This window comes from Neodiprion lecontei, chromosome 3 (genome assembly GCF_021901455.1).
Source record: "Neodiprion lecontei isolate iyNeoLeco1 chromosome 3, iyNeoLeco1.1, whole genome shotgun sequence".
In the NCBI taxonomy this organism is placed as follows: domain Eukaryota; kingdom Metazoa; phylum Arthropoda; class Insecta; order Hymenoptera; family Diprionidae; genus Neodiprion; species Neodiprion lecontei.
In genome coordinates this window covers 41,027,529-41,053,177 of record NC_060262.1, presented here as the reverse complement: position 1 = coordinate 41,053,177, position 25,649 = coordinate 41,027,529, and the positions used below count along the sequence as shown (strand labels likewise).

The 25,649-nt window shown below is 36.8% G+C and overlaps 6 protein-coding genes and 1 long non-coding RNA gene across 10 annotated transcripts; 3 read left to right on the top strand and 4 right to left on the bottom strand.

Annotated features, from left to right (window-relative positions):
• Positions 1–3,802, bottom strand: LOC107222145 (N-acetyltransferase ESCO1). The gene is made up of 5 exons (XM_015661382.2): positions 1,662–3,802; positions 1,370–1,595; positions 1,028–1,201; positions 732–937; positions 1–198 (listed from the first exon to the last, which is right to left on the bottom strand). The coding sequence occupies exons 1-5, from the start codon at positions 3,536–3,538 to the stop codon at positions 75–77; spliced, it is 2,607 nt and encodes an 868-aa protein (XP_015516868.2). The 5' UTR covers positions 3,539–3,802; the 3' UTR covers positions 1–74.
• Positions 1,466–5,776, top strand: LOC124293566. The gene is made up of 2 exons (XR_006903426.1): positions 1,466–1,587; positions 5,690–5,776. It is a non-coding gene; the product is annotated as an uncharacterized LOC124293566 (long non-coding RNA).
• Positions 4,134–5,776, top strand: LOC107222129 (DNA-directed RNA polymerase III subunit RPC7-like). Its single transcript, XM_015661360.2, has 2 exons — positions 4,134–5,233; positions 5,366–5,776. The coding sequence occupies exon 1, from the start codon at positions 4,448–4,450 to the stop codon at positions 5,117–5,119; it is 672 nt and encodes a 223-aa protein (XP_015516846.1). The 5' UTR covers positions 4,134–4,447; the 3' UTR covers positions 5,120–5,233; positions 5,366–5,776.
• LOC107222147 (endoplasmic reticulum-Golgi intermediate compartment protein 2) lies at positions 5,325–8,098 on the bottom strand. Its single transcript, XM_015661384.2, has 5 exons — positions 7,802–8,098; positions 7,251–7,626; positions 6,830–7,080; positions 6,307–6,567; positions 5,325–6,125 (listed from the first exon to the last, which is right to left on the bottom strand). The coding sequence occupies exons 1-5, from the start codon at positions 7,908–7,910 to the stop codon at positions 5,932–5,934; spliced, it is 1,191 nt and encodes a 396-aa protein (XP_015516870.1). The 5' UTR covers positions 7,911–8,098; the 3' UTR covers positions 5,325–5,931.
• Positions 8,099–8,266: 168 nt separating this feature from the next.
• LOC107222146 (mediator of RNA polymerase II transcription subunit 17) lies at positions 8,267–12,151 on the bottom strand. 2 transcript variants are annotated; one of them, XM_015661383.2, is made up of 9 exons: positions 11,688–12,151; positions 10,895–11,077; positions 10,461–10,777; positions 10,096–10,329; positions 9,797–10,002; positions 9,369–9,631; positions 8,987–9,296; positions 8,746–8,894; positions 8,267–8,630 (listed from the first exon to the last, which is right to left on the bottom strand). In XM_015661383.2, the coding sequence occupies exons 1-9, from the start codon at positions 11,774–11,776 to the stop codon at positions 8,420–8,422; spliced, it is 1,962 nt and encodes a 653-aa protein (XP_015516869.2). In that variant the 5' UTR covers positions 11,777–12,151; the 3' UTR covers positions 8,267–8,419. The 2 variants fall into 2 exon arrangements, with proteins under 2 accessions (XP_015516869.2, XP_046590774.1); XM_046734818.1 differs by lacking the exon at positions 11,688–12,151 and adding an exon at positions 11,540–11,621.
• A 130-nt stretch (positions 12,152–12,281) lies between these two features.
• On the top strand, positions 12,282–21,148 carry LOC107222134 (RNA-binding protein Rsf1). Of its 3 annotated transcripts, XM_015661365.2 has the most exons (4): positions 12,282–12,435; positions 14,405–15,045; positions 16,726–16,816; positions 17,902–19,274. In XM_015661365.2, the coding sequence occupies exons 2-3, from the start codon at positions 14,414–14,416 to the stop codon at positions 16,799–16,801; spliced, it is 708 nt and encodes a 235-aa protein (XP_015516851.1). In that variant the 5' UTR covers positions 12,282–12,435; positions 14,405–14,413; the 3' UTR covers positions 16,802–16,816; positions 17,902–19,274. The 3 variants fall into 3 exon arrangements, with proteins under 3 accessions (XP_015516851.1, XP_015516854.1, XP_015516853.1); XM_015661368.2 differs by lacking the exons at positions 16,726–16,816; positions 17,902–19,274 and adding an exon at positions 20,361–21,148; XM_015661367.2 differs by lacking the exon at positions 16,726–16,816.
• On the bottom strand, positions 14,889–25,165 carry LOC107222132 (centromere/kinetochore protein zw10 homolog). Its single transcript, XM_015661363.2, has 11 exons — positions 25,009–25,165; positions 24,399–24,601; positions 23,467–24,274; positions 23,229–23,377; positions 23,037–23,137; positions 22,760–22,935; positions 22,431–22,637; positions 21,944–22,081; positions 21,263–21,396; positions 20,361–20,583; positions 14,889–15,045 (listed from the first exon to the last, which is right to left on the bottom strand). The coding sequence occupies exons 1-10, from the start codon at positions 25,043–25,045 to the stop codon at positions 20,368–20,370; spliced, it is 2,169 nt and encodes a 722-aa protein (XP_015516849.2). The 5' UTR covers positions 25,046–25,165; the 3' UTR covers positions 14,889–15,045; positions 20,361–20,367.
• Positions 25,166–25,649: the final 484 nt, after the last annotated feature.

The following is a 25,649-nucleotide window of genomic DNA, read 5'->3' as shown; positions in this document are numbered from 1 at the left end:
TAAAATTTCAAATAATATTACAGTGACATTGAAATAATTTAAATATAATTATATGGGTTGATGCACGCGAAAATTTAATTATATACTTTGAAACATTTAGTACTGGTGTACTTCTCTGCAAAAGCTTTGCCTCCTGGGGTTGGTATTGAGAAAGCGATGTCATCCATGGATAGGACATACCCAAAATAGAAGTTGGCCCTGTAAATATAATAAATCCGATAACAATGTAAAATGTCAACAGCATAACTGTCATCAGTAAGGTAAGTGTATTAGTTATAGACGCCTTTAGACCCAATTATTGGCCCTTTTATTTCACAAAATTATAAATTTACGGCACCAATTGTGAATTTCTCGATGACTAAAATCAATCGCTAAAGGGTTAGACACTACAAATTCATTTTCTTGTAATTTTAGAACTAAGGATCAACCAGATACAACCAAAAAAGGTAAATAATTGGGACAGGGTCAGTAACTGGTACACTTACCTTATTTCTAAATTATGACACCAGTAAAAAGTGCATAATATGCACGCTATTAATCGAAAAAGTTTAACTGCCTTTTTCGGAGTTTTTCTCTTAGACTGCCATAACAGAAGCCACCATAATGGTTATTGAGATATCTGAACCGAGAAGTTTTTTTTCCACTGATTTACTTTTCAACCAACAGGTGTGTAACAATTCCTCCTGACATCTAATTCTTCAAGTCCATATGATAATTAAGTGAGAGCTCACCTTAGAACATCCACTAACTTTGTTGCGATTCCCTGTTTCCGATAGCTAGCAGCTGTCCATACCACTTTAATACCGCACTTAATGGAAGAGCTCTGCAAACTGCAGCAATCAATATTTTGTAAATCAGGAATTAAGCGATAGCCCGTCGTCACATATTCAGCAACTAACACACCCAGGATCTCTTTTTCTCTAATATACAGGTATATCTGTAACATGAGAATCGAATTGAGGATGTTAGTAAACTCTCTAGAACTATAAAAAATAATTTTATGACAAAATGCCAGTAATCGATTTACCTTGTCATTATGGTAGTCAGAAAGTTTCGAATCTGCCAACCCCAAATCCCTGTCAATAACTGCTAAAATCTCTGATACTTTCTTCCAGCAATACTTAGGAGCTGAGGCCTCAACCAAGATAATTCTACTAGAGGTATAACTGTCGGTAGTCACTACTCGTTCGTGCTTCCAACCCTGCAATATTAGTGAAATTTATCAAATTGTCTTTATTTGAAAATCAGCTGTTTATAAAAATGTTGCTTCATTTGTATTCTTTTTTAGCTGTGCATGTGTATTCCTTCCCAAAGTACAGTTGAATAATAATTATTATTTCACAACAATAGGATTGCAGGACATACTTACGGGGAATTTCAATATCTTCATACTGTCGTGATAATTTTGATGAGAAGTTTCATCACTGGGATCTCCTATTTGATAAACAACCCTACATTCAGGGCACTGAGTTGCACCAAACTGCTTCTGGCCAACATCAAGTTGATATTGACGGTCATCTTGGGCACCATTTTTGGCAGATAATTGCCAGCCTGCAGGTCTCTTGGTGCCACGGGTAACATTTTTGGGTGAGTCTCTGTCGGATAAAAATAAAAAGAGAAGTTTTACAAGATGCTTGGAAAAATATAACTCATTTACTTACATCAGGCTTTTGGTCCTTGCAAAGTCCTTGTTAAACAAAGGATACAACTTTGTTCCTTTGTTTTGATTAGAGTTATCAAGATTGCTAGAAACCTGATCAAGGTTAGCGGTAGGGCCATATGCATCCTTTATGTTCATTACCGATGTCATGCTAGTGAGTTCACTGGCAGGAGACATGGACATGCCATTCAGTATGATTGAAGACTTTAATGGCGATATTGCGTATTTTTGTGTGCTTATTAAGGGCTCCATTGTGTCATATTCATCATCCGCCCAATCATCTTCCAATACCTTCAAAATGTTATCAACACTTGTCTTATCTATAGGCACTCCGAAGCTAGGATCGTCGACTGTTAGATCATTGGCATCTAATGATAAATCAGAGATTCTGGCTTTTTTGTGGGGATTTTGCCTTTTCATAAATCGATGTGATTCTAGCTTTACTTTACCATGTGAGACCTGTAATTTTATCGAATCATTAACCGTGACAGTAGCCAGAGACTTTCTTGATACAGTTCTATTGGTCTTGAAGAACTTCTTTGCAGTATCAATTTCAGGGGATGCTGCCAACTCTCTTGATTGAGGCATGGCGCATTTCTCCACAGAATGTTCATCATGGATATTCGGCAAAGTGTTATCCATATTTTGCGTGATATTTCTAACATTAGACTCAGCAAAAGACGTCTCAGTAGAAGTGGCAATGGGAGAAACATCGTTAACATTTTCTTTCTTAAACCCATCAGCGAGTGAGATGTGTTTTTTGACTTTTGGCTTCCTTATTCTATGACCAATCCCGGCATTGATCTCACCATACTTATGTCTTTTGCTTGATCTCCCTCGACTGCTTCTATTAGGTAGACTGCGCCTTTTTTGCCCATGACGAACTTCACTTTGTTCAATGTTTATCGGGGAGTCTTGTTTTGGTAAGACTTGGGGTGGTGAAGAGCTGTAGAACACTTTTGTGCTCACTTTAAAGTCTTGTTGCCTTTCTTGGAAGAGCGCAGCCCTGGCCTTGGGAGCGGAAGTACATTCGTCAGTCTTGAATAATTTTGCCGAAGTTTCTATAATTACATCACGGGCAGTTCTTTTCAATATATTTTCTTTGCCATCTATTGGCGAAGAGTTTTGTGCTGTCGCAGCAAGGCTATTCAGAGACTTTCTGTGATGTAAGCGGGGCAGTGCAGCCTCTTTGCTAACCGAACCCAGAGGTGTAATCAGCCTTCTCATAGGGCTATCGTCCTTATAAGGTGTTTCGGCAATAATGCTGGAATCGAGAATTTGTACATTCTGAATTTCCTTGCCGAAACTCTTTCTCTTGGGAGTTTCAGTTATAGACTCGTTCCAAGCTGAACTCTTACCAGAGCGTTTGGGAGATGTCGGCGGAGTTTCTTTAACTATTTCATTCTCATCATTGATGGGAATCACTGGTTCTGGCAAAACTGGACAAGTTTTGCGACGTTGAGAATATCTCGCCGATCGGGTCAACGTTTTAAGGACACTGAAAGGAGACGACGGTACGACATTGGCTTCGTCGTGGCCCATGTTTAGCGTCCCCATTTCCCACAGATTAGAGTCCAAGGAACCAAGATATACCAAGGCCGCTGCGGTGGATCCAACCACCGGAGAAGTAAGCGATTTACCAGGCGAATTGGTCGCGCTACTTGGTGTAGCATCGCTCAGTGCCAAGGGAGACATCGGGCCAAGGTCTGATTCATCCCCGGAGTTTCCTCCACTAGGACTCGCTGTTTGGGTGTCCCGGAACAGGGTTCGCTTGCTCGAACTAGTTCCCGAAGTGAAGAGCCGCTTCTGGACTCGTCGAGGTGTATTATTAAAGACTTCCCCGAGCCCGACGGAGCTGCCGTCGCCGCCCGCGGACATTCTCCTATCACCAAGATCCCGTCAAAAAAACAGAGGCTGATGCAGATGTACAGGTTACCAAAATACTGCTCCGGTCTTTTCGACACGACGCAAATCAGTCAATGGCCGATATACGGACGGCACTAGTTATTCAGAAAAGTCAGGTCTGCGTTTATTAAAACTTCATTCGACTCGCGTTCTCAGTGAAAATGATAAAAGTTGCAGGTGTGCAAAATACTGTTGAGTCGCCGTTGATCGCCGCTAATCCCGCCTATCCGGGCCCGCTCAAAGTTGAGAGTGGTACCAACGTAACGTATTGCCAACCCGCTGTTTGAATTCACCACACTACACACGAATAGTGCAAATGCAATATTTGTAAACTATAAGGCCTTGAGTCCACAATTTAAGAACGGACCGAAATTCAAGCAAATTCTTACTAATGAAACATCAATGAAACATTTTCTGCGACCTTCTTCTTTATTTTAGAAACATGTGTGCAGAAATTATTGTAATTGCCGTAGTCAGCTGCGTACTGCGCATGCGCCATTACAGAGAGAAAAGAAGTCCCGTTAGATCTTCTTTCTCTTTTCAGTGGCAGGCTAACTTTACCTTACTTCATAGCTAACTCGATTTGACAATGGAACGCATACTGCAATATACGTATCTAATCAAGGCATTCTTACGCCGATGAACCTACCCATAGACACTATTTTCATGGTGCACTCTGGGACTGTGATAATATTTACATCAGTTGATACCGTTGACGGTTTAAGGTTAAAGAGCTCGTTGCCTTTCCTTCGACGTAAGAATGAAAGAAGAAAAAGAACTCTGACGTTACAGACTCGAATGATGATAGACTGCTAATTTGTTCAGCGATAATCGCTTGCATTAATAAATCGCTCAACCGTTATTTCTATTCACTGCCACGATATGGCAAATCGTGGAAGAGGTAGAGGCAAGGTCTCAATGTCTATAAATGTCGAACAATTAGGGTTCGGCAGAGGAGAGGCGCTACCGGGTCCAGTTCTGCAACCACCACCGAAGTACCCTCCTTTGGATTATAAGCCAACTCCTTTCACAATAACAGACCAGGATAACTATATGCTGGAAATAAAAAGAGATTATGCAGAGTTTCTCCGAGATACTCCAAGCTACGTACAACCGATCGTCGTTAATAAGGACATTGAGCGTTATTCGGATTGGTTTCAGGACATGATGAATGACCAGACTAGTTATGAGGAACAATACGACTGGACTGTGATGCCAGGTGAATTAAAACCCAGGAATAGTAGCCATAAGCGCCGTCAAGATTCAATTGTTAAAGAGCCGGCTAAGAAGAAGAGAGATATTGATGTTGAGGTGAGGTTGAAGGAACTTGAGAGAAAGGAAAGTAGTCAACGAAGTGACGTCGATGACAATGGAAAAGAAGGAGATGGGGATAACGAAGATGATGAAAAAGAGCTAGAAGAACGTCCCGAGGAGGAAGAGGAAGAATTAGATGAAGAGATGGATGATGGAACTGACTACGTCAATAGCTATTTCGACAATGGAGAAGCCTTTGATGACGAAGATGACAATTTAGATGACGGTCCTGTATATTGACATAGTGAACGGGTTACAGCATTTACAGGCAATACCAAACAAATTTTTGTTAAGATCAGCGTTTTTCACGAGTTGTGGCGTAAACCAAACTAAAGTACCTTTACTGGAAATTGTGTACGTTTGTAATTATAATTCCTAATTCATATTTCGTGATTATAATCATTCAATGTAATTGGGTTATAGAGCTACTAGATGAATGAAAATATATTTTTATTGAGACTTTTATTCTTCACTTTTTCTTTACAGGTTCATATTTACACAATATAAAATTTTATTGATGAGCTTGGAAGTACAACTGTTTTCCAAAATTACCAAATCGATTTAACAACTCACACGTATTGAATTGGTAATTATGAGGTTTTACATCCTGGTCCGCGTCATGTGCGAATATGCGAATGATTCATAAGGTCCCTAAGGCTGACTATTTTCACGAGTCTTTCATCACATTCAAAATTACGTAAAATAAACTAACGGTACTCATCCCTGGATCAATTTCAAATACATCTGAATAATATGTAAGTAGATTGTTTACGTGATTCGTTATTGTTATCAATGTTTTGATTGCCACAGATGAATAATCCTAGAGATGATATGAAGATTGTACAGTAAGAACGGCACTTTAACTGCATGAATCCACTTATGAATTGGGAATCGAATTGAAGTTTCGAAAAAAGAGTGTAACTGTACACTCATCAATGTATGCCAAGCAGAGAAATGCTCTGCATGCACTTCTGGAAATTGTCACCCGTTGAATACTTGTGAACAAGTCCTTACACTTAAGATAGGAACAATGTTGTTTCCATACGGAAAAATTATTTCTTTGAATTAAGTTCAATATTTAAAATCGGCGGGGACGCTGCTGTGAGCAAATCCACAGAACTTGGAGTTTCGTTTTGGACAACTGGTGACGAAACAACTAGTTCTTCTTCATTTCGAGGATCTTGATTCTTGAGAAATTGGCACGTGATCAAATACCAGAATATCTGTACTAAATTGTTCAACAGCCCTGTAAGAGAATGAAATTAAAGCTTGCCTGAATTATTTACAAGTTCGTATAATTGTTGATAATTACTAATGCAGAGATAAAACTGACATCTGCACTTGACTAACAATAAGTGTGCCTGATGAGATTACACCTCATGTACAATGGATTTTCTTAATATTAAAAGACATTCGGGGATACTCACCATTAGTAACAAAGATACCACCAACAGTAGCGCAAAGTTTAACTAGGAATCGAAATACTGAATCTCTTTGTTGTGTAACTTTAACTTTCAAAGCACTCATATCATACTTGAAGAAAATTCCAGGAATGCCATGCGAGCCTTTGTGATGATCAATGGGCCGCTGGTGGTCTTTTACACTGTACTGATAAGTCTTGTACGACCGCAATAAATTCCTGACATCTGTGGGAACTACCTCCACAAAGTACTGGTATAACATCATACCTGGAAATGATACAATAAAAGGTTAATTTATTTGCTTTCATAACAAAATGCTGCGCTGACAGCAGATATATAAAAATCATGTTCTACATTTCAAAACACTGAGGATTATATAATGTGATAACAAAAAAAAAAAAATGCGTTTAAAATTAATGACAAATTTATCGTTCTTTACTAAATTATTGAATATGTTATTGAAAATAAAAACAAACCATGATATTTTTGCGTTGAATAAATTATAATCGTATTAGACGAAAGAACTCACTATGGTCGCTTATTTTTTCATCTCCTTCAAGTGGATGTATAACACCAGGACTTGGTTCACCGAAGGAAAACCTGTTGATTCTATGCGTAAAGTTGTAATCACGTTCGGTCATAAAAGCAGATATGTGAATATGTCCTCTAGGGAGTGACAATGATTTTCCTGCAGTGATATGAAAATTACCAGCGACCTTATTTACGTCTAAACTGCCATATATGCGGCAAGCATCTGGAGTGTGATTAGGGTAATTTTTTCTGAAATAAAAATGTAGAATTTGTTATGCGTGGTCTTCTTGACAAAATACATTTCAACTTGACGCTATTTACTGCTTTGGACTGTCATGAGATTGAAACTAGATTGCACATTTTTAATGATGTAAGAAAATTGTAATTAGATGCAGAAATGAGGAAATGGAAGTTTGTACCGTTTTGGCATATCACTTAGCAGTGACAACTGATTAGACTTCCACAGAAGCTCGTGGACAGCATGGTACTCTTCTCTTAGGTATGAATTCATGTATTTGAGAGAATCGAAGTGGTTCCGTTGTTCAGGCGTCAGTTCCCACCACGTGTCCTCCTCTTCTAATGTTCCAAATCCCATCAAATTTTGATTAGTAGAATCTAGTATGTCGGCGCCCACGCGACTGCATGGCATCGCTACTGTTATGTCAATATTGACTTTTAGTTTAGCATCTATGAAGTCATTGTCAGGCTCGAATTTAAACTGCAGGCGAGTATCGAGAAAATATTGCGTCTCTGCTATCACCAAGTAAGCTATGACGCAGAAACTCAACACTGAAACTAAAGAATGATTTTGTTATTTGAATGCACCTAGCGAATGCCTAAAATGAAACGCTGTATTGACTTGAGCTAACATTATGTTCCACTAGACACAAAATCATATGAATTTATTGGACAGAAAAGTTTGTAAGCATCATAAACAAACTATAGACATTATAAACGCTGGTTTACTTACATGTACCACCAACAGCAGATTGTTTAATATATGTGTCAGGTACTTTGGGAAAACCATCCAGTTCCTTGACGGCTTTCAAGTTAATTTTCCTTCTTCTTAATATTGCCATTTCCGCCAGGAATGGTCCCAAATAAAATCACATTCATACACAATAACTTCGTAATAAGGAAGCCCTAATATGACATCTTTCAATGGGTAATATTGCTATTCAAATTAGTCATACTTGAAGTTGGAGGTTATACGCCAATCGTGGCAGACTGGCTGTTGCAGCTGGCAACCTGTCAGTGGTGTCTGTGGAAATTGAGCGAGAAAACCAGCGGCGGGTAATTTGAATATTTAAAACAGAAACTTCAATATTCTGGAGAAAGGAAATATGCAACGAAATGTATCGAATTATTTCAATTCAGTGATAAATTCGGTTTATCGGCGTTGAGTAGGACAAAATAAAATCACCGATATTCTCAATTAGAGAAAAAGATGTATATAAATTTATTGATTAACTAATATGCAATGCTCACTCCTCACCATCACAATCACATAATATTTAACTACGTTGAATAGAGTTTACTGTCTATGCCTAAGTTTAATTTAATGTAACACTCGTATAATCCTCGAGAGTTAAGAACTTGTCAGCGATGCCATCAACAGCTCCATTTTATTCAAAAAATTTTTACCCTCCATCTTGTCCCACCTAACTTCTTTGAACGAACCACCCAAGTTCTCCCATTTTCGCTCTCTCACTAATTGTCCGGGAAAGAAATCTTTTCTTGGTGAATGTGCTATTCCAACTTGAACCCCAGTCTGTGGCTCGCATCTGACTGCAATCATTCTAAGTGGGAAAATTTTTCGTTATATTAATTTCTTTCTTAACTTTTATAGTCTTTTAATTTTTCCTGTGAATCCTCTGACTTTTAACACTGATCGAACATATCGAAATTCCTCACCTATCTCCTATAGGCGATGCTAGTATACAGCTACTGGCGTTACCAAGCGGCTCAACAGCCCCGAGTCCCAAATGAGAACTATTAGCTAAGAACTGCCAGCCCATACACTTGGCCAATGCTTGGACAGCTGTTATCTGATGTTGGTAGATCTAAAATTAAGATTAAGATAGAGGTTCACCCATGTAACCTTACGCCGTTTTAATTTGATTCAACTTGAATGCGATCCAATGAAGTTTCTAACTTGACAAAAAATGAGATCTCGTAATTCCTGAGGTTCGTAACTCATGTGCATCACTCGTCCATCCCTGCATACGCATTTCAGAGACTTCTCACCCACGTGTACAACTAGCGACGTCCGACAAACGGTGTCGTAACCGTGCGTCAAAATATTAATCTTGACACAAGACTGGGTCGGAGAATTGAGAGCATTCCAGTGCGAAACTATTAATGGGTCTTTAACTTCTTTTGCTATCGTATCCAAGACGTACTCTGTCCTTAGCCGCATAAAGAAATGTTGAGCTTGCTGAATTATCTGCTCCAACAATGTTTGGCTGCAAATTGATAAAAAATTAGTGTAGATACCAGTATAGTTACTTCGAACTGTATTCATAATGCCAATTCACCTCTTTGTCATCTCCAGTAGTTCATATCTGTCTGCAGCATTTGGACCTGCCAAACAGCGTCTTTTACTTGGACCTATAGGACCTGAAGATGGATGAGGAAATGAATGATGTGTATTTTTGTGGTGAACTTCACGCAGCAATTGATGCAACGAGTGTTCCAGTACATGGTCATGCTCTGTTTTTTGTGGCGGTGGTGCCGAAGGTTTCTTATCATTGCCTGTACTGTGGCACAAGCCAATGATGAGTTGTATGCCTGGGAGAACCTAAAACATATTGTTAGAAGGCTATTTTTGGTATCGATCAAAACCTTCAGTTTAATGAATAACATAGTATGTCCATCTTCTATTTTTTTGGAAATACATTTTTTTACTGCTACATCTATTTCTTGGTTTCTTGCCAGCAAAAATTTTTTTGATATTTGTCCTTACCGTTGCCATGATCTGATTGCCAACAACCATGTGAGGGATAGGAGCTCGTAGATGTACAGCTTCCCTTGCTAGTTGGCTAAACAATTCTTTACAGAATAAAACGTTTTGAGCAGCTTCCAGTTTCTGTTGCCAGTGCATATCTGCGTTAGAGCTATTCGTGCCACCGTTTAAGAGGCTGATATTGGCACTGCATAAATCCTCCTGGTCTGGAAAAAGCGATCAAGATTTGTTGTTCTTCATATTTTCGTAATTACACTACAAATTTCAAATTAAAATACCAGTCAAAAATTATTTAATACCCTTTTGACAAAGAACTTCAATGTACGCAACCCCTTGCAGTTCACTCGGTATGGTAACCCTAAGCGCTGAAGGATTAACCTTGGAATTTGAGGAAGTATGTGATTGCGAGGGTGTGGAATTTGATGAGCTGCTAGAATTGGGATTCGGTGATGCAGGTGGACTGCTCCAAACCTTCTCTTCCTCCTCAGCTTTTGTCACTTCAAACATGCCAGTCTGTGTATACTTGGATCCAGCTAAAATTGTGAAGTATCGAAATTATTTTATTAATATCCAGATATCTTTACTTAAGTACGGGGTACATTGTTTAAGATATTTTAATATTTTGTTTGCATAATGCTTCAATGTGAATTAAAATTTAAAATACCTGTGCGGTAGCTAAGATCGCCAATAATAGAATTGGAAACTTTTTTGAGCCGCCAGTTCTGCCTGAGTCTTAAAAGTTCGATATGAAAGTCAGGAGTTGCTCGACTTCTGGCCAATTCATTTTGGCAATTTCTCAACCTCTCAGCACCAAAAAGAAGCACCTGTCCAGCACCTGACAGAGCTTTTTTTCTAGCATAGACTTGCACCATAGGTTTAACATCAGGTACTTCTTGGGGTACAGGATCTAAAACCATGTACTTTTTTTCCTTCACTATTGAAAGAACGTCAGCTAGAACGCAAACTTCTGTGAGGGCGTTTCTGCAGAGCAATAATTTTTCACATTGAATTAACTGATACAATCGGAATTGGGTCAACATCTCAATATTATAGGCCCAGTATTAAAGATTAAAAGATTAAAGATTATTGATTTCTGACCTTAATTTATTTCTTACACTATCCCAGGGCCACAGGGACGACTGAAATGGTGCTGGATCCTTAGAATCATCTTCACTTTTTTCTCCACCCTCAGGTGGTTCCTTTTTTACTTCATCGCCATTAGATTTACTGAAGTCAATTTTTTGCGCAATCTTTGCCAAGTTTTCGGACAAAGTGAGTGGCCTGGTGAGATATCGATTTTTATTAGCAATTCCTCTGCGTTAGGATATTGTATCTCAGTTTTAATATTTTTTTAACAGCTTTCTAGGCCAGAAAAATCCGTATTGTGAATAAATGTTGCTCATTATATGTAAAAAAAATATAAATAGCTCTGAGATTGTTGAATGATGTAAAAAATGTCAGTCTTGTTATGTTTTATCAAATAGCAGTTTTATTCGAAGATTTGGACTAGCACACTGAATTTCGATTCCTTTCGGTATTCTACATTAGGCAAAAATATAAATCTTTTGTAAAAATGTACAATAACCATTTTTTTACGAACACTCTGAATGGATCTGACAGCTGTCACATGATTGTTTTTTTTTGTTTTTTGTATAATATACGTATAATTTGCTCGGATATAATTCGATCGAGAGAAATGAAAGAACAGTATAGTATAAATAAATAATGGATGCACATTCTGACCGGTTGGAGTTTAAGCGAAGAAAGAACCAAAATATTTTGAGGTTATGACAAGTTATGCACAATAACGTTCAAAGTATCGATGTGCAAACAAACCAATTTGAAGATAAATGCAAACACACAAATAAAATATAGTTTAATGGTTCTTTACGCTTGATATATCTCTTGTCCATCGTAGGTAATTTCTTGGATTTGATTTTCTATTGGTGCTTCGACTGATATATTCACAGAATACGCCATTATTGTTCGATGGTCCCAGATTTCTAAACTTGAGTATTTCAATTGTCAGCGGGTAGTTCGATAGATCGACTGAAGTATATTAGAATGCCATAGGAGTGTCGAACTTGCGTCGAACAAGCGGTTTTATACGCAATTGTTTAGCAAATTCCTTTATTCGTATCATCACCGGTGATGCAATCTACATTCCTTCAAGCGTTGACTGAGGATATAAATCGTTTCAATATGCGCACCACGGGTACGCACCCTTGCATTTATAAGTCCAATCCTGTTTATTTTGTGAAATGAAAAATCATTTCATTGGGTGGATTAAAGTCCAATTTCCATCAAAAGAACCATTTGGAGCCGCAGAATAAGAATAACAAATGTTGCTGTGGTTAGCAAGTGTCGCAAAAGTGAATTTGAATAATGAGCGGGAAATGACGGCAAGATAGCTGAATAAAATCACGATGTGCGCCTGGGTTGGAGAGTGTAGATGACGCCACTGGAAAGACTGTGATGGAAGCGGCGCGAACCCCGTTTTGCGTCCTGTATTGATTCGTTGGTACTCGCGCTTCCCTTGCGGCGTCTTCCTTTCTGTTGTGAACGGTGTCCTCGTATTTCTTCACGTGACGGTTTGATATTTTTTCGTGAATTGCTGAAGATCTGCAGGTTCAAGTACCGTAAGTATGAGTCTTATTCCCGTACAATTGAGCTAGCATTCCCCGTAAACCCTACCTTGATTTAGAAGTGTTATCCCAATCCGCGCTACTAACAGAGTTCGCTATCCTCCATCCACCTTGCCTCGCCGGCAATCACTGCCTGGCATCATCCATTTTGGAACAAGTTTCTACGCACCCAAATTCTCGATTTCCAAACCGTATCTCCCGTCTGTTTAACGGGCCGAGTGGTATTTTCCTTCCACGATAAAATGCCTGAGTCTGTCGTGGCCTGGTGCTAAAAATCTAGACGATTTACCAATCTAAAGTTGGGAGCTAAGGTGTAAATATTACTCTGTACCGCGTTGCTATGCTCGTCGATGGATTTCGGTGCCTAGCTAAGGCCACAGTACAAGGAATACATCGAAATCGGAATTTAAGAAACATCATCGAATTTGACATGTTGAGAATAGCGTAATTTCGGATAAAGTTGCGATTCAGAATCTTAACAACATTTAAAAAAAAAAAAAAAGAAAGCAATACTTTTCCTACTCAAATTATGACAACTGAAAGATGTCCCAACTATGCTGCTAATTCTGGGCAGTTTGAAATGCAATAAACGTTGGTTTTGTCCATAAGTATATGCAACATTGTCAAAATATCGTGCTTTGCTTCGTTTTATGTAGGTGCATTTTTTTTTTACACAGTAATGTACAAAATACGCGGTATGAGTCGCCATTTTTGTGCACACGAAGCAAGACCAACATTTCGACAAGAAATGAATTTTATTTCACGATTTCACCGAATACATTAGTGTTCTGCGATCTATTTTCTCACAAAAGGTACACCGAAAGTTTGTTTTACATCGATTTCCGTGATTAATTGAAATAGTTGTAACTAAGGCAATTTCAGTCGGTCAAGAAGGAGTACAACGTCATCTTAACGCGTATCTCTTATCGCTACACCAACTTTCCTCATTGTAACTAATGATAAACTCGGCGATAAATAAATCCGTTCTCACAGGCTCACTCGGCTGATATATGCCCCGGAAACAACTGCTGTTTGTCTTTTTTTTAGTATCATTAATTGCTACAGCAATGTCCAACACCTTGCCAAATAAGCGCTGTACACCTTTTTATGTTCCCCATCATTTGCATATCTATACGTGATTGAGAAAGAAAACCGACGCATTTATGTGTATCTGTTTATAGACGTGTGTATCTACTAAGTAATATTTGGCTGGGTCAAGCTGTCTTGTCTACCTGATTCCTGGCTTAAATATTCATCTGTTGCATCTGCCCTCTATATATACATAGACATAGGCTTTAACTATCCATCTATTAAAATGCACACCTGTTCCTAACTTATTTTGCGTTTTAACATACCCCTAAGACTTGGCATTCCAATGAAAATCAGAATAACCAAATTTTATCATCCCCTTTTATCACGTACTCTAACGGCACTAGATGCTTTGAGTTGTGCAAAGTAAAGATTGCAGATCCAAAATAACCTTCCGAATATTCGAGAAATTGCTAAATCACAATATACTTGAAATAATAGTACTCTTCTATACTCACACTTGAACGTCGGGCAGTCAAATTTGTTATTGATTATATAGGGTACTTGATTGTATTAGAAATTCTTAGATCACAGTTGTACTCTGAGAACAATACAATATCAGGCAATCTTAAGTCTAGAATATTTATCAAGCAAAATTAAGAATCTTATCTAAAGAAAAGCATGCCAAAGCACAAATTACAATGCTTTTCCATAATATTCAATTGTGGAATAAATTTTGATTAAAAAAACATTCACTATTTTGAAGGTCATTTCCATTTTCCGGATTTCTATCAAATCCATTAAATGGATTTCGAATGTTTAGTAAGTCGAGTAAAAGTGAGCTGAAAAGGCTGAGATTACATTTAACTTCAGATCGATATATACCTAAGACGTAGATTGTTCGATGTTGAATAAAAGAATTTATCATCTCCAGGTTAACAAGATGGGTTCGGAAGGTTACACGCGAGTGTACGTCGGCGGTCTGAATGAGGGCATCAAGAAGGAAGACTTACAGGTGGAGTTTGAGAAGTTTGGAAAACTGAACAAAGTCTGGGTGGCCTTCAACCCGCCAGGTTTTGCCTTTATCGAATTCCTAAACGAAGACGAGGCGGAAGTAGCCTGCGACAATATGAACGGGACAGAGATAATGGGGGCAAAGCTCAGAGTCGAAATATCACGGGGTCGAGGCCGTGGGGGTAGTAGAGGAGGAGGCGGCGGCGGTTTCAGAGGGAGTCGAGGGGGCAGTGGAGGTAGTAGGGGGTTCGGATCTAGGGGTGGAAACGGAGGGGGCTACAGAGGGGGTGGCAGCAGCTACGGAGATCGTGGCGGCGGAGGATATCGCGGAAGCAGAGGCAGTGGGGGTGGTGGTAGGGGCAGAGGCCGTTTTGGCGACGACTACAGCTCTAGTCGCAGCAGTGGCGGGGGCGGCTATGGAAGTCGAGACAGCTACAGCCGCGACAGCTACGGCAGTAGTGGTGGTGGTGGTGGGGGTGGTGGTAGTGGCAGTGACTACTACAGCGGCAGGGACAACGGATCGTCGAGGTATCGCAGTCGATCTCCGGCTGGGCGTGGCAGGTACAAACGATCATTCCTTCGTAAAACAAAACAAAAATTATGCAAAACTAAACTGAAAACTACAACAAAATTATACCATCAAATGATATACGTATACGAATCTCCCAATGAACAAACCAATATGTCAAATACGTCAAGGATGGTTGGCTTCCTTAATAAGAGTCTGTCTGTTACTAGTCATCAAATTGTATACAACGCTGCAACTGTGATGAGATTGGAAAATTATCAGTGGGGTTTTGAAAAGCACAAGCTCATCTCTTATCTTCACTCTTCCGATTCGCATTTGCCAGAAACTACTCAATTAGAGGTTTCTTTGTATCTAGCTTTAGTTTTGAAGTTATTTTTTTATCGGTTTTTATACTCAGTTTGGCATTGTACGATAAGAATTATTTTCACCCTAGATTACATTCGTATAATGACATAATGATGGTGGCAATAGACATTCCCTTTTGTAGTGTGACGAATTTTGATAAAAAGTGTTTATGAAACAATGAACAAATCTATTTTGAATACTTTTTGGTATTGATATGCTGTACTGTGCAGAGGTCAAGAGATTAAGTTCATTTCTTTAGTCTCCTTTTTCTTTTTCGACTTTACACATAAAAGAAAAGTTTTCGGAATCGGACACAACGTTGAAAATTTGTCCTGTGATTAATCGACGAAAGCAATCTTCGAAGTTATTGTACTTTACTCCGAAGCATTCTGGCAAACTTCATTTACATGTTCTTCGTCTAAACAGGAGCTACTAGCTTTAGCAAATATGTAGCGAGCAAAAAACGACAAGGCAAATTAAAAAAGTGGTCTTCGATTAATCGACGAAAAACTTCTACGTTAAAAGAGGCACGACAAATGGCAAATTAAGGTTAAAAACAATAACAGATGGTCTTCGATCGATTCTTCTTAATACAACACAAGTGGTTCATGATACCTCTTTTCGAGTATCTAACAATATTCAAACATTTATCAATTCTGCGCTCTGTGGTACATCTGCAATGTTTAACTTCTGAATAATTTACTTCAACGGTCGTCGACAAAATGGCAAAATTGTTGCAACCACGAGCAGACTTGCTACCTTATATATTTCGAAAACACAAATCAAACTCGACCATTGTAGAAAAAAAACTGCAATAATTTTTTCAACTAAATCTGGGTGTCCGTATATTCAAAATAATGGGCCGGAGAAAACTCTTAATCTTACATACAAAAGTACAAAATATTTTATTTTTTGTTTATGAATGCGTTTGGTGCTGCAAAATTCGAAGACGGCTGTTAAGATAGTAGAATTTATTTCTGAATTTATTATTATTATTATTTTTTTTTTTTACTTCATCTAGAAAAAAAAATGTATACATGTTGATGATTGCGCACTGCTGGCTGGGCACATATCCAAAACTATTTATTATTAGATGATGGTTGTTGCAAAATTTTATTGAACACATTGTAGATATGGAAAGGCTTTTGAACATTCAGATTACTGAAACTTAGGTATCGTTTAAAATCATTTATGTCACAGGCCAATCATTGAATTCTACTTAAGTTACTTTTGTATACTAAAAACTAGAATGAAAAATGAACAGGGTTGTGAATCGATCGGGTATGCGATCACATAGATGTGAAATTGAATAGTTTCCTATCAAGTGGTTCAATTTTCCTATGGAATGTTTTGGGATGTGTTTGCAGCCCACGCGGCACATCCCGTTCTGGCTACAGTGACGATCGCGCAAATGAGGGCCGCAGTTTTGGGTCATCACACTAGTCAACAAACAATCAGGTACATCGGAATTATATTTGTATATTCAGAAAACGGATTACATTTCTAAAAGTTTTCAAATCAGTTCCATACAAACTTTTCAGTAATAATTGAATATCTCTAACCTCTTTATTTGATAAATCTTAAAAATATAAACGTGACCTGATCGATGTTACCCAATTTTGAACATTAGCTATTTCATGGTCCCACTAACGCTTTATGGAAAACGAGTTGAATTGCAAATGCGAATGAAAATGAGGGATAATTTGAAAAAGTTACAGTTCTAGAACAATCGTGAAAAATGCTAGTGTTTTGTAATTTCCAACGTCAATTAAATGTAGAATGATGTTATACTTGTCCAGTAATATATTTTGCAATGAATATGGAATAGAAGAAAACTTTATATTCTTCCGAACATGTAAGTTTACTGTGGAATGCATCAACTTCCCACTAGTAAATGTGACAGACATACATTCACGTTGCGTGTCCCACTAATATAAAAGTAAAAAAAGGTACATCCCATTTGTTTCACACCCTGGAATTTTCAGTTTCTTGGCATTTTTCAAAATAGCAAGTGTTTAAGCATCCTTTTACTCCCATTGATATTTCGAAGGAGTAGAATTCCATATTAAGAAGCCAGTAATTAACTTTGGAGAAAATTTGAATTTGCACATAGTCGATTTTTTTTTTTTTTTTTTTTTGATCAGTCCCCACCGGTTCACGAGTAGTCGCCCAGCAGCAAGCAGCATCTGTTCAAAGTATAAATTTGTGAAAGATGAAAGAACGAGTAAAATTTGCGCAATGACTGAACTGATTTTACAATTAAGTTTCCCTTTGTACAGAATTTATGAAATTTGATTATGGACTCTGGCGATTGTATTGAATAGGGGAAAAAAAACATGCATGATTAATTATGGTAAAGGGGCAGTTTGATGCCGAATACTTATCATTTATTATCGGAATTGGCAGGTGCATGCGCAGAGATCTATGCTGAGGTGATGATCTCTATGGTAAATAAAGACCGTCTGTTAGTGAAAAGACGTCGTCTATCTTACTGTCAGCCGAAAGTAATGTGAAACCCTGTTTTGCACTTCCCATGTTCACAGTCATCGTCATCTGCGTGAATGCACATAAATGAACTACGCTGCGTTACCACTATGAACTGCGGGCCATTCAACAACCCGCCTTCGACGACTACGTTCTGTCCAATCTACGCAGCGATATATGTACATATACAAGTTTAATTACATATTACAATTTACGCTAAAAACCAACAACAAAACGAAACATTATTTCACATTTTATATTCTCGTTTACGTATACATATACATATATAGCCTGCCAACGCTTCGATATTTTCCATGAGAAAAGGAAAAAAAAAAAAATATGAAAAACAATGCGTACTAGTTACTAGCTAGTTTGTCGCCAATGTGTTATTTGTGTTCACATATCTACGTTTCTACAAGAATGACGAACAGTCCACATCAGCGTGAAAAGCAGAGAATGAATTACATTCGTGTCTTTTTTTTTCGTATACGACAAAAACTGAGCATTTGCTCTAAAAGTTTGATACAGGATGTCGTAGAGCTGCATGGCTAATAAAAATAATAATAATAGTAATAATAATTATCGTAATTACTCAGTCAACTATCCATCGTTTGCTTCAAAGGAAGCGTATAAAAACCACTGCACCATCGCACTCTGGATAAAAAAAACTTCCCGACAATCACCGCTTGGCGGTTGAAACTGTTTCCATCTTTATTTATAGACGATCAAATTTTTTTTCCAATCAATTATTGAAAGTAGTCATACTTCGTGAGATTATTTTTAAAACCGAAAATCAGAATAACGTTATTGTTGTTGAAGGGGAATGAACAATTACATACTACAATTTTATAATATTCACGTAAATATTGAGCGACATTTGTTTACTATTCGTAATGATAGAAATGTTTTTATATATATATATAAAAAGAAGAAGAACTGATAATAAATACATCAATCAACGCATTGTACCAAGACACTGGATTAACGTATCGTATCGTACGGCTGGCCACAAAAATTCACTAAGTTGTGGAGCTGATTCAAAAGCAACTGGTATAGATGAAGTAAAATGAATATATAAATATATCTATTTATATAAACTTCTTCCCTTCATTTTTTTTTGTCTTACATTTTCGCCGCTTGTTGAAAAATCAAAAAATAAATAGGACATACATATTTATATAGCAATATCTATATATCTACGCGGTTGGTATTATGCCGCAAAAAAGGAATGGAGAAAAAAGAAAACGCAATCCGACGAATCATTTATAGAAAATGAAACAGACTTTACAAACTGCGATGACTTTTGTGATCTGTCGTACCTGGCCGAACAAAAAAAGTTTGAAAAGAAAACACCAATACCTTCGCAATAATGTTTTAATCGTCTGTAAATTACTATTTCAAAATGGAAAAAGAATTAAATAACTTGCGCACACCACTGCCCGCCACCCCTGCCTGCCTGCCTGTCTGCCTGCCCACTATCTCTGTCTACTTTATTGAACAGTGTTAGTTAAATACCTCAAGAGTTTGGCGATAAATGAATATTTCGAAAGATGAGAAAAGTACGGAATTTTAATATTTGACATTCTAAGGAAAAATACCACATACGTGAAGAGCAAACCAAACAAAAAAATTGAAAGATCTACCTTCGTGTAAAGTTTTGCTCTATATCAACGTTTCTACGAAAATAAGGAAAACAAAAAAGATGAATTATTTATCAATTGACCGATGAAACAAAAAATTTTCGAGCATTTCTTCGCAAATTGTGATGCACTCAATTAAATCGATATCAGAACAGAACGGAGAATTTCATTGATTGATAAAATATTCCGACTTGTGGAGAATAGTTTCAAAGTTACGTCGTGCAGATAGCCAGCTTGTCAGATATCTTTTTTCACACACGGTTGAAAGTTTTCGAACGAAAACAGTATGACTGGGTTTGCCTGAATTTGAAGAGGAAGCATACATATAATTGAAATACCAGCTTTGGTAAGAAATTTTCTCACATGAAGTACGAAAAATTCTTGCAATTAGTCGTCACTAAAAGAATCAGAATTTCCTTTACCTGCTCCATCGCTTAAGTAAGTTTCAAGAGGAAACGATACAATGTAAGTATTGTGACCTAACAATAAGGATGAATTAAAGTGTTAAAAGGTGAAAATAATTTTTGAGTGACTGAGTTTTTGTGTGAATAGGTTTAATGTGTGTATAAATTTGTTTTAAGCGCGCTTCTGACTCACAATGAAGTAATTTGTAGAATTGCCAGAAAGTATTCAAGTAAATAACATGAAAATGATCGAGTTGCACAATATTCATAGCTATTGTGTCATTACCTAAAAGTATTTCGAATAAAATTGCTAGTATTGAGATTATCCAATATTATACCTGAGAATTATCTTTTAATTTCGTAAGCTTTTCGCATCACATTTAAGGGTTTTGGAAAAATTAATGCATGTTTATCTTTTATATGTGAATGAAAAATTGTTTTTTTATTTTTTATTCTAATGCTTATTACATACAGAGAAGCATCACTTGATGCTAGCGAGTAACATAGATCTGCGATCAGTGTTTTGGAAGAGAGCTCTAATTAGCTGCTTCACCTGGGCAGCCGTGAACTCGTGAGCCAACAGCCCCTTACCATCAGCCCATCTGTTGTCGATCTCTTTCAGGGAGGCGCCAAGCACAATCACTAGTTCCGATAACTTCTGCCATCGTTTTACGTGAAGACGAATTGTATTGGGCTCCTAAAAAACAAATTATTACCTCACTCAAATACTTTACTGTTAATTATATTCCACTGCATATAATATCTTGATATTTCCAATGATGACAATCACTTTTTTTCGCAATGAATACAAAAATTGGGAACTATTGAATTGAAGTAAATTCACAGCACTTCTTTCATCAGTGGTTAATTATTTTTCGATTTGTAAAATTTGAATATATTTTTCAATAACCTGAATATATTAACTACATCTAGTTCATTAATTATCTAAGTTTATCGGTTGAAAGTTTTGATGATTAAAGACCATATTCATCAGAAATTGGAGAATATATATCTATAAAATTTACTATCAAAATTTATTCGTTTTCTTAAATTCATATAAACACATTTTTCGTTGTTTCAATTCAGTAATATACAGACTGATGATGTTATAAAAATAAATATTTCAATGCAAAGCAAAAAAAAAAAAAAAATTTGTCACGGTAGTGTTGAACAGTGAAAAGTGTACGATAATTTTTAATAAAAAAAAAAAAAACAAAATAGATATAAAAAAAACCTGTACCTATAAACTCATAGAAATATATGGAAAAAATAAACGATTGTGTCTCAAGTTTTCTCCACCACCAAAACAATTTGAAACACCCTATTATCTTACATTGTGATAGCTTCATAACATTCGATAACATGAGAAAACTTACAGGAAATATAGAGGGTGCTCTATTCATGATCATATTGAACAATGTAACCAATTCAGTGGCAACATCAGCCGGAATATCTTCAACATTGATCACCCTTGTAACCAGTTCATCGATCATAGAATTCATTATACAACCTGTAATGATTGTAATTTAAAAATGTGATTGCTTCAATCTTGCATTTTGGAACTTTGCAAAAACTTTCGACTATTTTGGTAACCAGAATCTCCATCATTCTAGTTTGAACGTAACGAAACTTTTTTTTTTTTCCTCTCAAGATAGCTTCAGTCAGATGCTGAAAAATACCATGCTAAATCCTAGTTTTGAATTTGCGCAAAATATAAAATCATCTGTATAATAAATGAGCAATTGTTTTTAAATATGTCAATCTCACATCTAAATCTAAAAGTTTATAATTGAATTGTCTGACTCTTCCTGTACATTTTTCAAATTTGTAATTGTGAATCAACTTACAAAGTGATTTGAACTCTTACACAAACTGAAGTATACGAAACTCACGTTTTATTCTTGCATTAGACTTTGATTTTGATAAATCACCAAGATTACGGAGTCATTCGGTCATTTTTATTGAAGAATAATTGCGAAAAATTATTTATAGTTGATTCAATCAATGCAGAAGTTTGCTAAACACGAGGGTTGATTCTTCTTCACAAAGATACTTACCTACAGCACGGCAATATATATTGCTAGGAAGAACATTGAGCCACACTGTTTTCAGTAGCTCAAGTTGCCTGATGCATTGCCTTATTGCTTTCTCTGTATTTGGCGGTAATTCAGGTACTTGGCCCAATGTCGACAAACCTACAAGAAAATTCAATCAAGATTAGTCACTATCCAAGTTGTGATCTCACGAAAAAACTCTTTTGCACTGAACTTGATTCTGGAAAAACTGGACCTTCTTGAAAAGTTCTTTCAGGTCGATAACGAGGCCTAGAATTTCAAGGCCGAAAACTATTTTTTTTTCATTTTGCAATCTCATTGGCAGATTAAACTTTTTTAGATTAAAACGCAAAAATATGTTTTGCGCTGTTTGAGCGGAGACAGGTTGGAGATGAAAAACTATCTTTGCAATGAGATTGAATGGCTGAAAATAAGTCGTAACACTATACTACTCTAATAATAAGAAGTGTATAAAGAAATGATAGTGTACCAGATTCTCTGAGTATGTCGATGATAATGTTTCTCTGATACTTCATGTGTTCCAAAAAGCATTCCGAGCCAGTAGAGCGAAGCACCAAAGTTTGGTCAGTGTAAGTAACATTGCGGTTTCGTAAAACGTCTGGCAGCTTGTTTTTATATTCATGTGTCAATACGAACAGATGATGAGCCAGGTACATGCAGTTGTTATGAAACAAAGCTAATAAATATTGATACATTTTGCTGAAATCCTTGGTGTATTGTTCCTTTGAAAATGTATCATGTATACTTGGCCAATGATCCAAGTCAGTAATCATTGAAGTAAGTCTATCCTGTTCTTACCAACTTGCTGAGGTATCGTCTCTAAAAATTTCTTGTGGTGCTCGGGCACCAGGACTGCATACATTTCAACTATATTTCGACTTGTGTAAAATAATCTCACTGCGCACATGTCAGAGCTACGACACGTTTCATCAAGAATCTCTTTCACAAGATCTAGGATTTCTTTGACACTTTTACTGAAACGATAGGAACAGGAATTTAGAGTAAACTTTCAACACTGATTTGGTGTACTATGCATCACAATAGAAAATATTGTTGGTCAATGGTATACAACTACCTTATTTGACAAGGTGGTAACTGGAATGTGTCCTCACTGAGTTTTCTATTAATTGTGAAATCGTTACTGGCTGACGTATTATCGAGCCATTTTTGTGGACCCTGAATAAATTGAAAGAATTTAGTGATGCAGCGTTACAAAAATTTGAGAAGTTTTTGAAATCCGAATTATAATTGAGAATAATATTCAAACCTGAATTTCGTGTTTAACTGTATCGTGAAGATCTTTCTTCATCACTGTTCTAGCCTTACCCAAAAAGTCTTGACATATTTTTTTTATAAACAAACCATCTACGTTTTTAATATATTCAGACAGGAATACTTTATCTGGCGCAATAAACTCTGTGAATGAACAATTAGATGATACTTATTTATATATACAACTATTCCTTTTCACCTTCTATCAATATAATAGAAATTAAAAATCTTACCAATTTCTACAAGGTAATCTTGAAATTTCGAAATATCTTGAATTACCGGTTCAAAATTTTGTAATTCTAGACTAGAGCTCGGTATGGTGTGCGATATGCAGTCATTGATCAAATTCTCTGAGAATTGTTTAAAAATATGGGGTTCCAGCTTTGTAAGGAACCTTTGGCCATCTTTCAAACGAACATTTAAATTCTGATGCATAAACTGGAAAAGCAGAGTCAAATTATGGAGAACACTTTTGTATTCCGGCTTTTTTGTTTCATCCAGATGCTGGACAGAGAACTTAGTTTCATCAGTGACAAACACGGAACATTTATAATTTATTATCGGACCAATCAGGTATTTCATTAGCTTATTAGCCAATTTATTCAAGTTGCCTGATAAGTTGTCCACATGATGCAGAGCTTCGACGAGATTCTGCATTTCTTCTAGGTCACATTTTATGCTAAGATTAACGCAGGAATGTTGAGAACTGTCTTCAACTATTTCCCATTGAATATACTGCTGCCAAAGTACTGTAACATCCGTCAAAAAAGTTCCATAGGTTGCAGAATAATTATTTTTCAAAGCTCGAAAAATATCCAAGTACTGCAAGTCCGTATTGGGATCGTCTAGCAATTTTTGCATACATTGCAATGTTTTTGCAGCTTCTACATATTGCTTATCTCTTTTATAACTTTCTGCCGACTGCAGGCAATCGGTTATCTCGATCAGACGACTGGAGAGAGCCAAGCTGATACTCGATTTTTGAAGATCATTTGATAGATTCTTGAGTTCTCTTGTAGAGCCAGACAGCTCGATTTTAATCTGACGAGAGAAGAATCTTGATATTAGTGCTTGCTACATTTGTGACCAATAATAATCTCGAACTATCCTGATACACATCATTGCAACCCATTTGTGAGATAATATAACGGCGTTGAAGACTTACCTGATCTTGTACTCTTTTTTGGAGTATATTTATTTCGTCAAAATGCCTCTGGATATCATGGATCAGAGATTGATCTTTCTTCAACTTTGGTACAAACTCAATGTAGTTATCTTTGATGTATTCCTTGACATCACATTTTGATTTGGATATTTGTGCCTGAAGCTCGGATATTTTTGTAGTCAAATCGATTTTTTCGAATTTCCCTTAAATACCAATGTATAAAATTTATGCTTAAAAGTAAATGATTATAGGTATGAGAGTGTAATATTAGTTGTGGCTCAGCAACATAGATAAAAATCCTAAATGAAAGCAAGTTATAAACTACATCAAATTTAAAAATATATTTTTCAAAAGCTTATTCAAATTCGAAAAATTGTATAGTACGCTCATATGTGAAAAATAATAATTCAAGTACACAATGTAATGTTGCGGAGCTTACAACATTCTGTGTTTGTAAGAAAAGTGAATAAACGTTGGTACAACAATGATATTGTTGTCAAAAGATAACCGTTACTAACTAAATGTGATCCGACTGTTATTCGGCGTTTTAGGATATGAAAATAATTGTCCGTGGGAGGTAAGGTGATGCATTTGCGAGCACTTTCATTACCTGCGGTAACCAAAACGTCGGCCAAGAACGAAGACATTTTACAATAAATAACGTCGAGTCTAAGGCTGAATTTTTAACAAGCAGTCCCGGAAAACACTCAAACTGCCAACAGTCAACCGAGTCAACCGCACTTAACCATTGAAACAAAGCTATCACAATTTCAGAGAAAAATTACCAGTGAAAATTACAGTTTGACCAACCTAATTCAACCGTATCGCCATGAACTAGCGAGTTATTACTAGTGGCACTCTGTTGTGTCGGTATAGCCAATTGGTATGCCGATACAACGACGTTATCGGTTACATTATTATTGTTTGAATCCTGTGTTCTTTGGCGTTGACTGAAGACATGTTCATTGGTATTTTGAATGAAAACAAAGTTTTCGATTTGCTTCGTATTTTAACGAATTTTTTTCTCGCAAAATTCGTTCCATACTCTTCGGTTGTGCTCTGATGGTAATTCGATGCATTTGAATTTGAATGAGCGCAGCCCGCGAGGTTACTCAGTTCGTCATTCAATTCGTGCAGCGTAAAGGGAGTCACGTGATCAACGAACGCTCCGGAATCCACATGGTCGTGCTCAGATTCACACAGATGATTTAATCAGTGTGTTCTTAATTAATTTACATTCGCTAATTAATA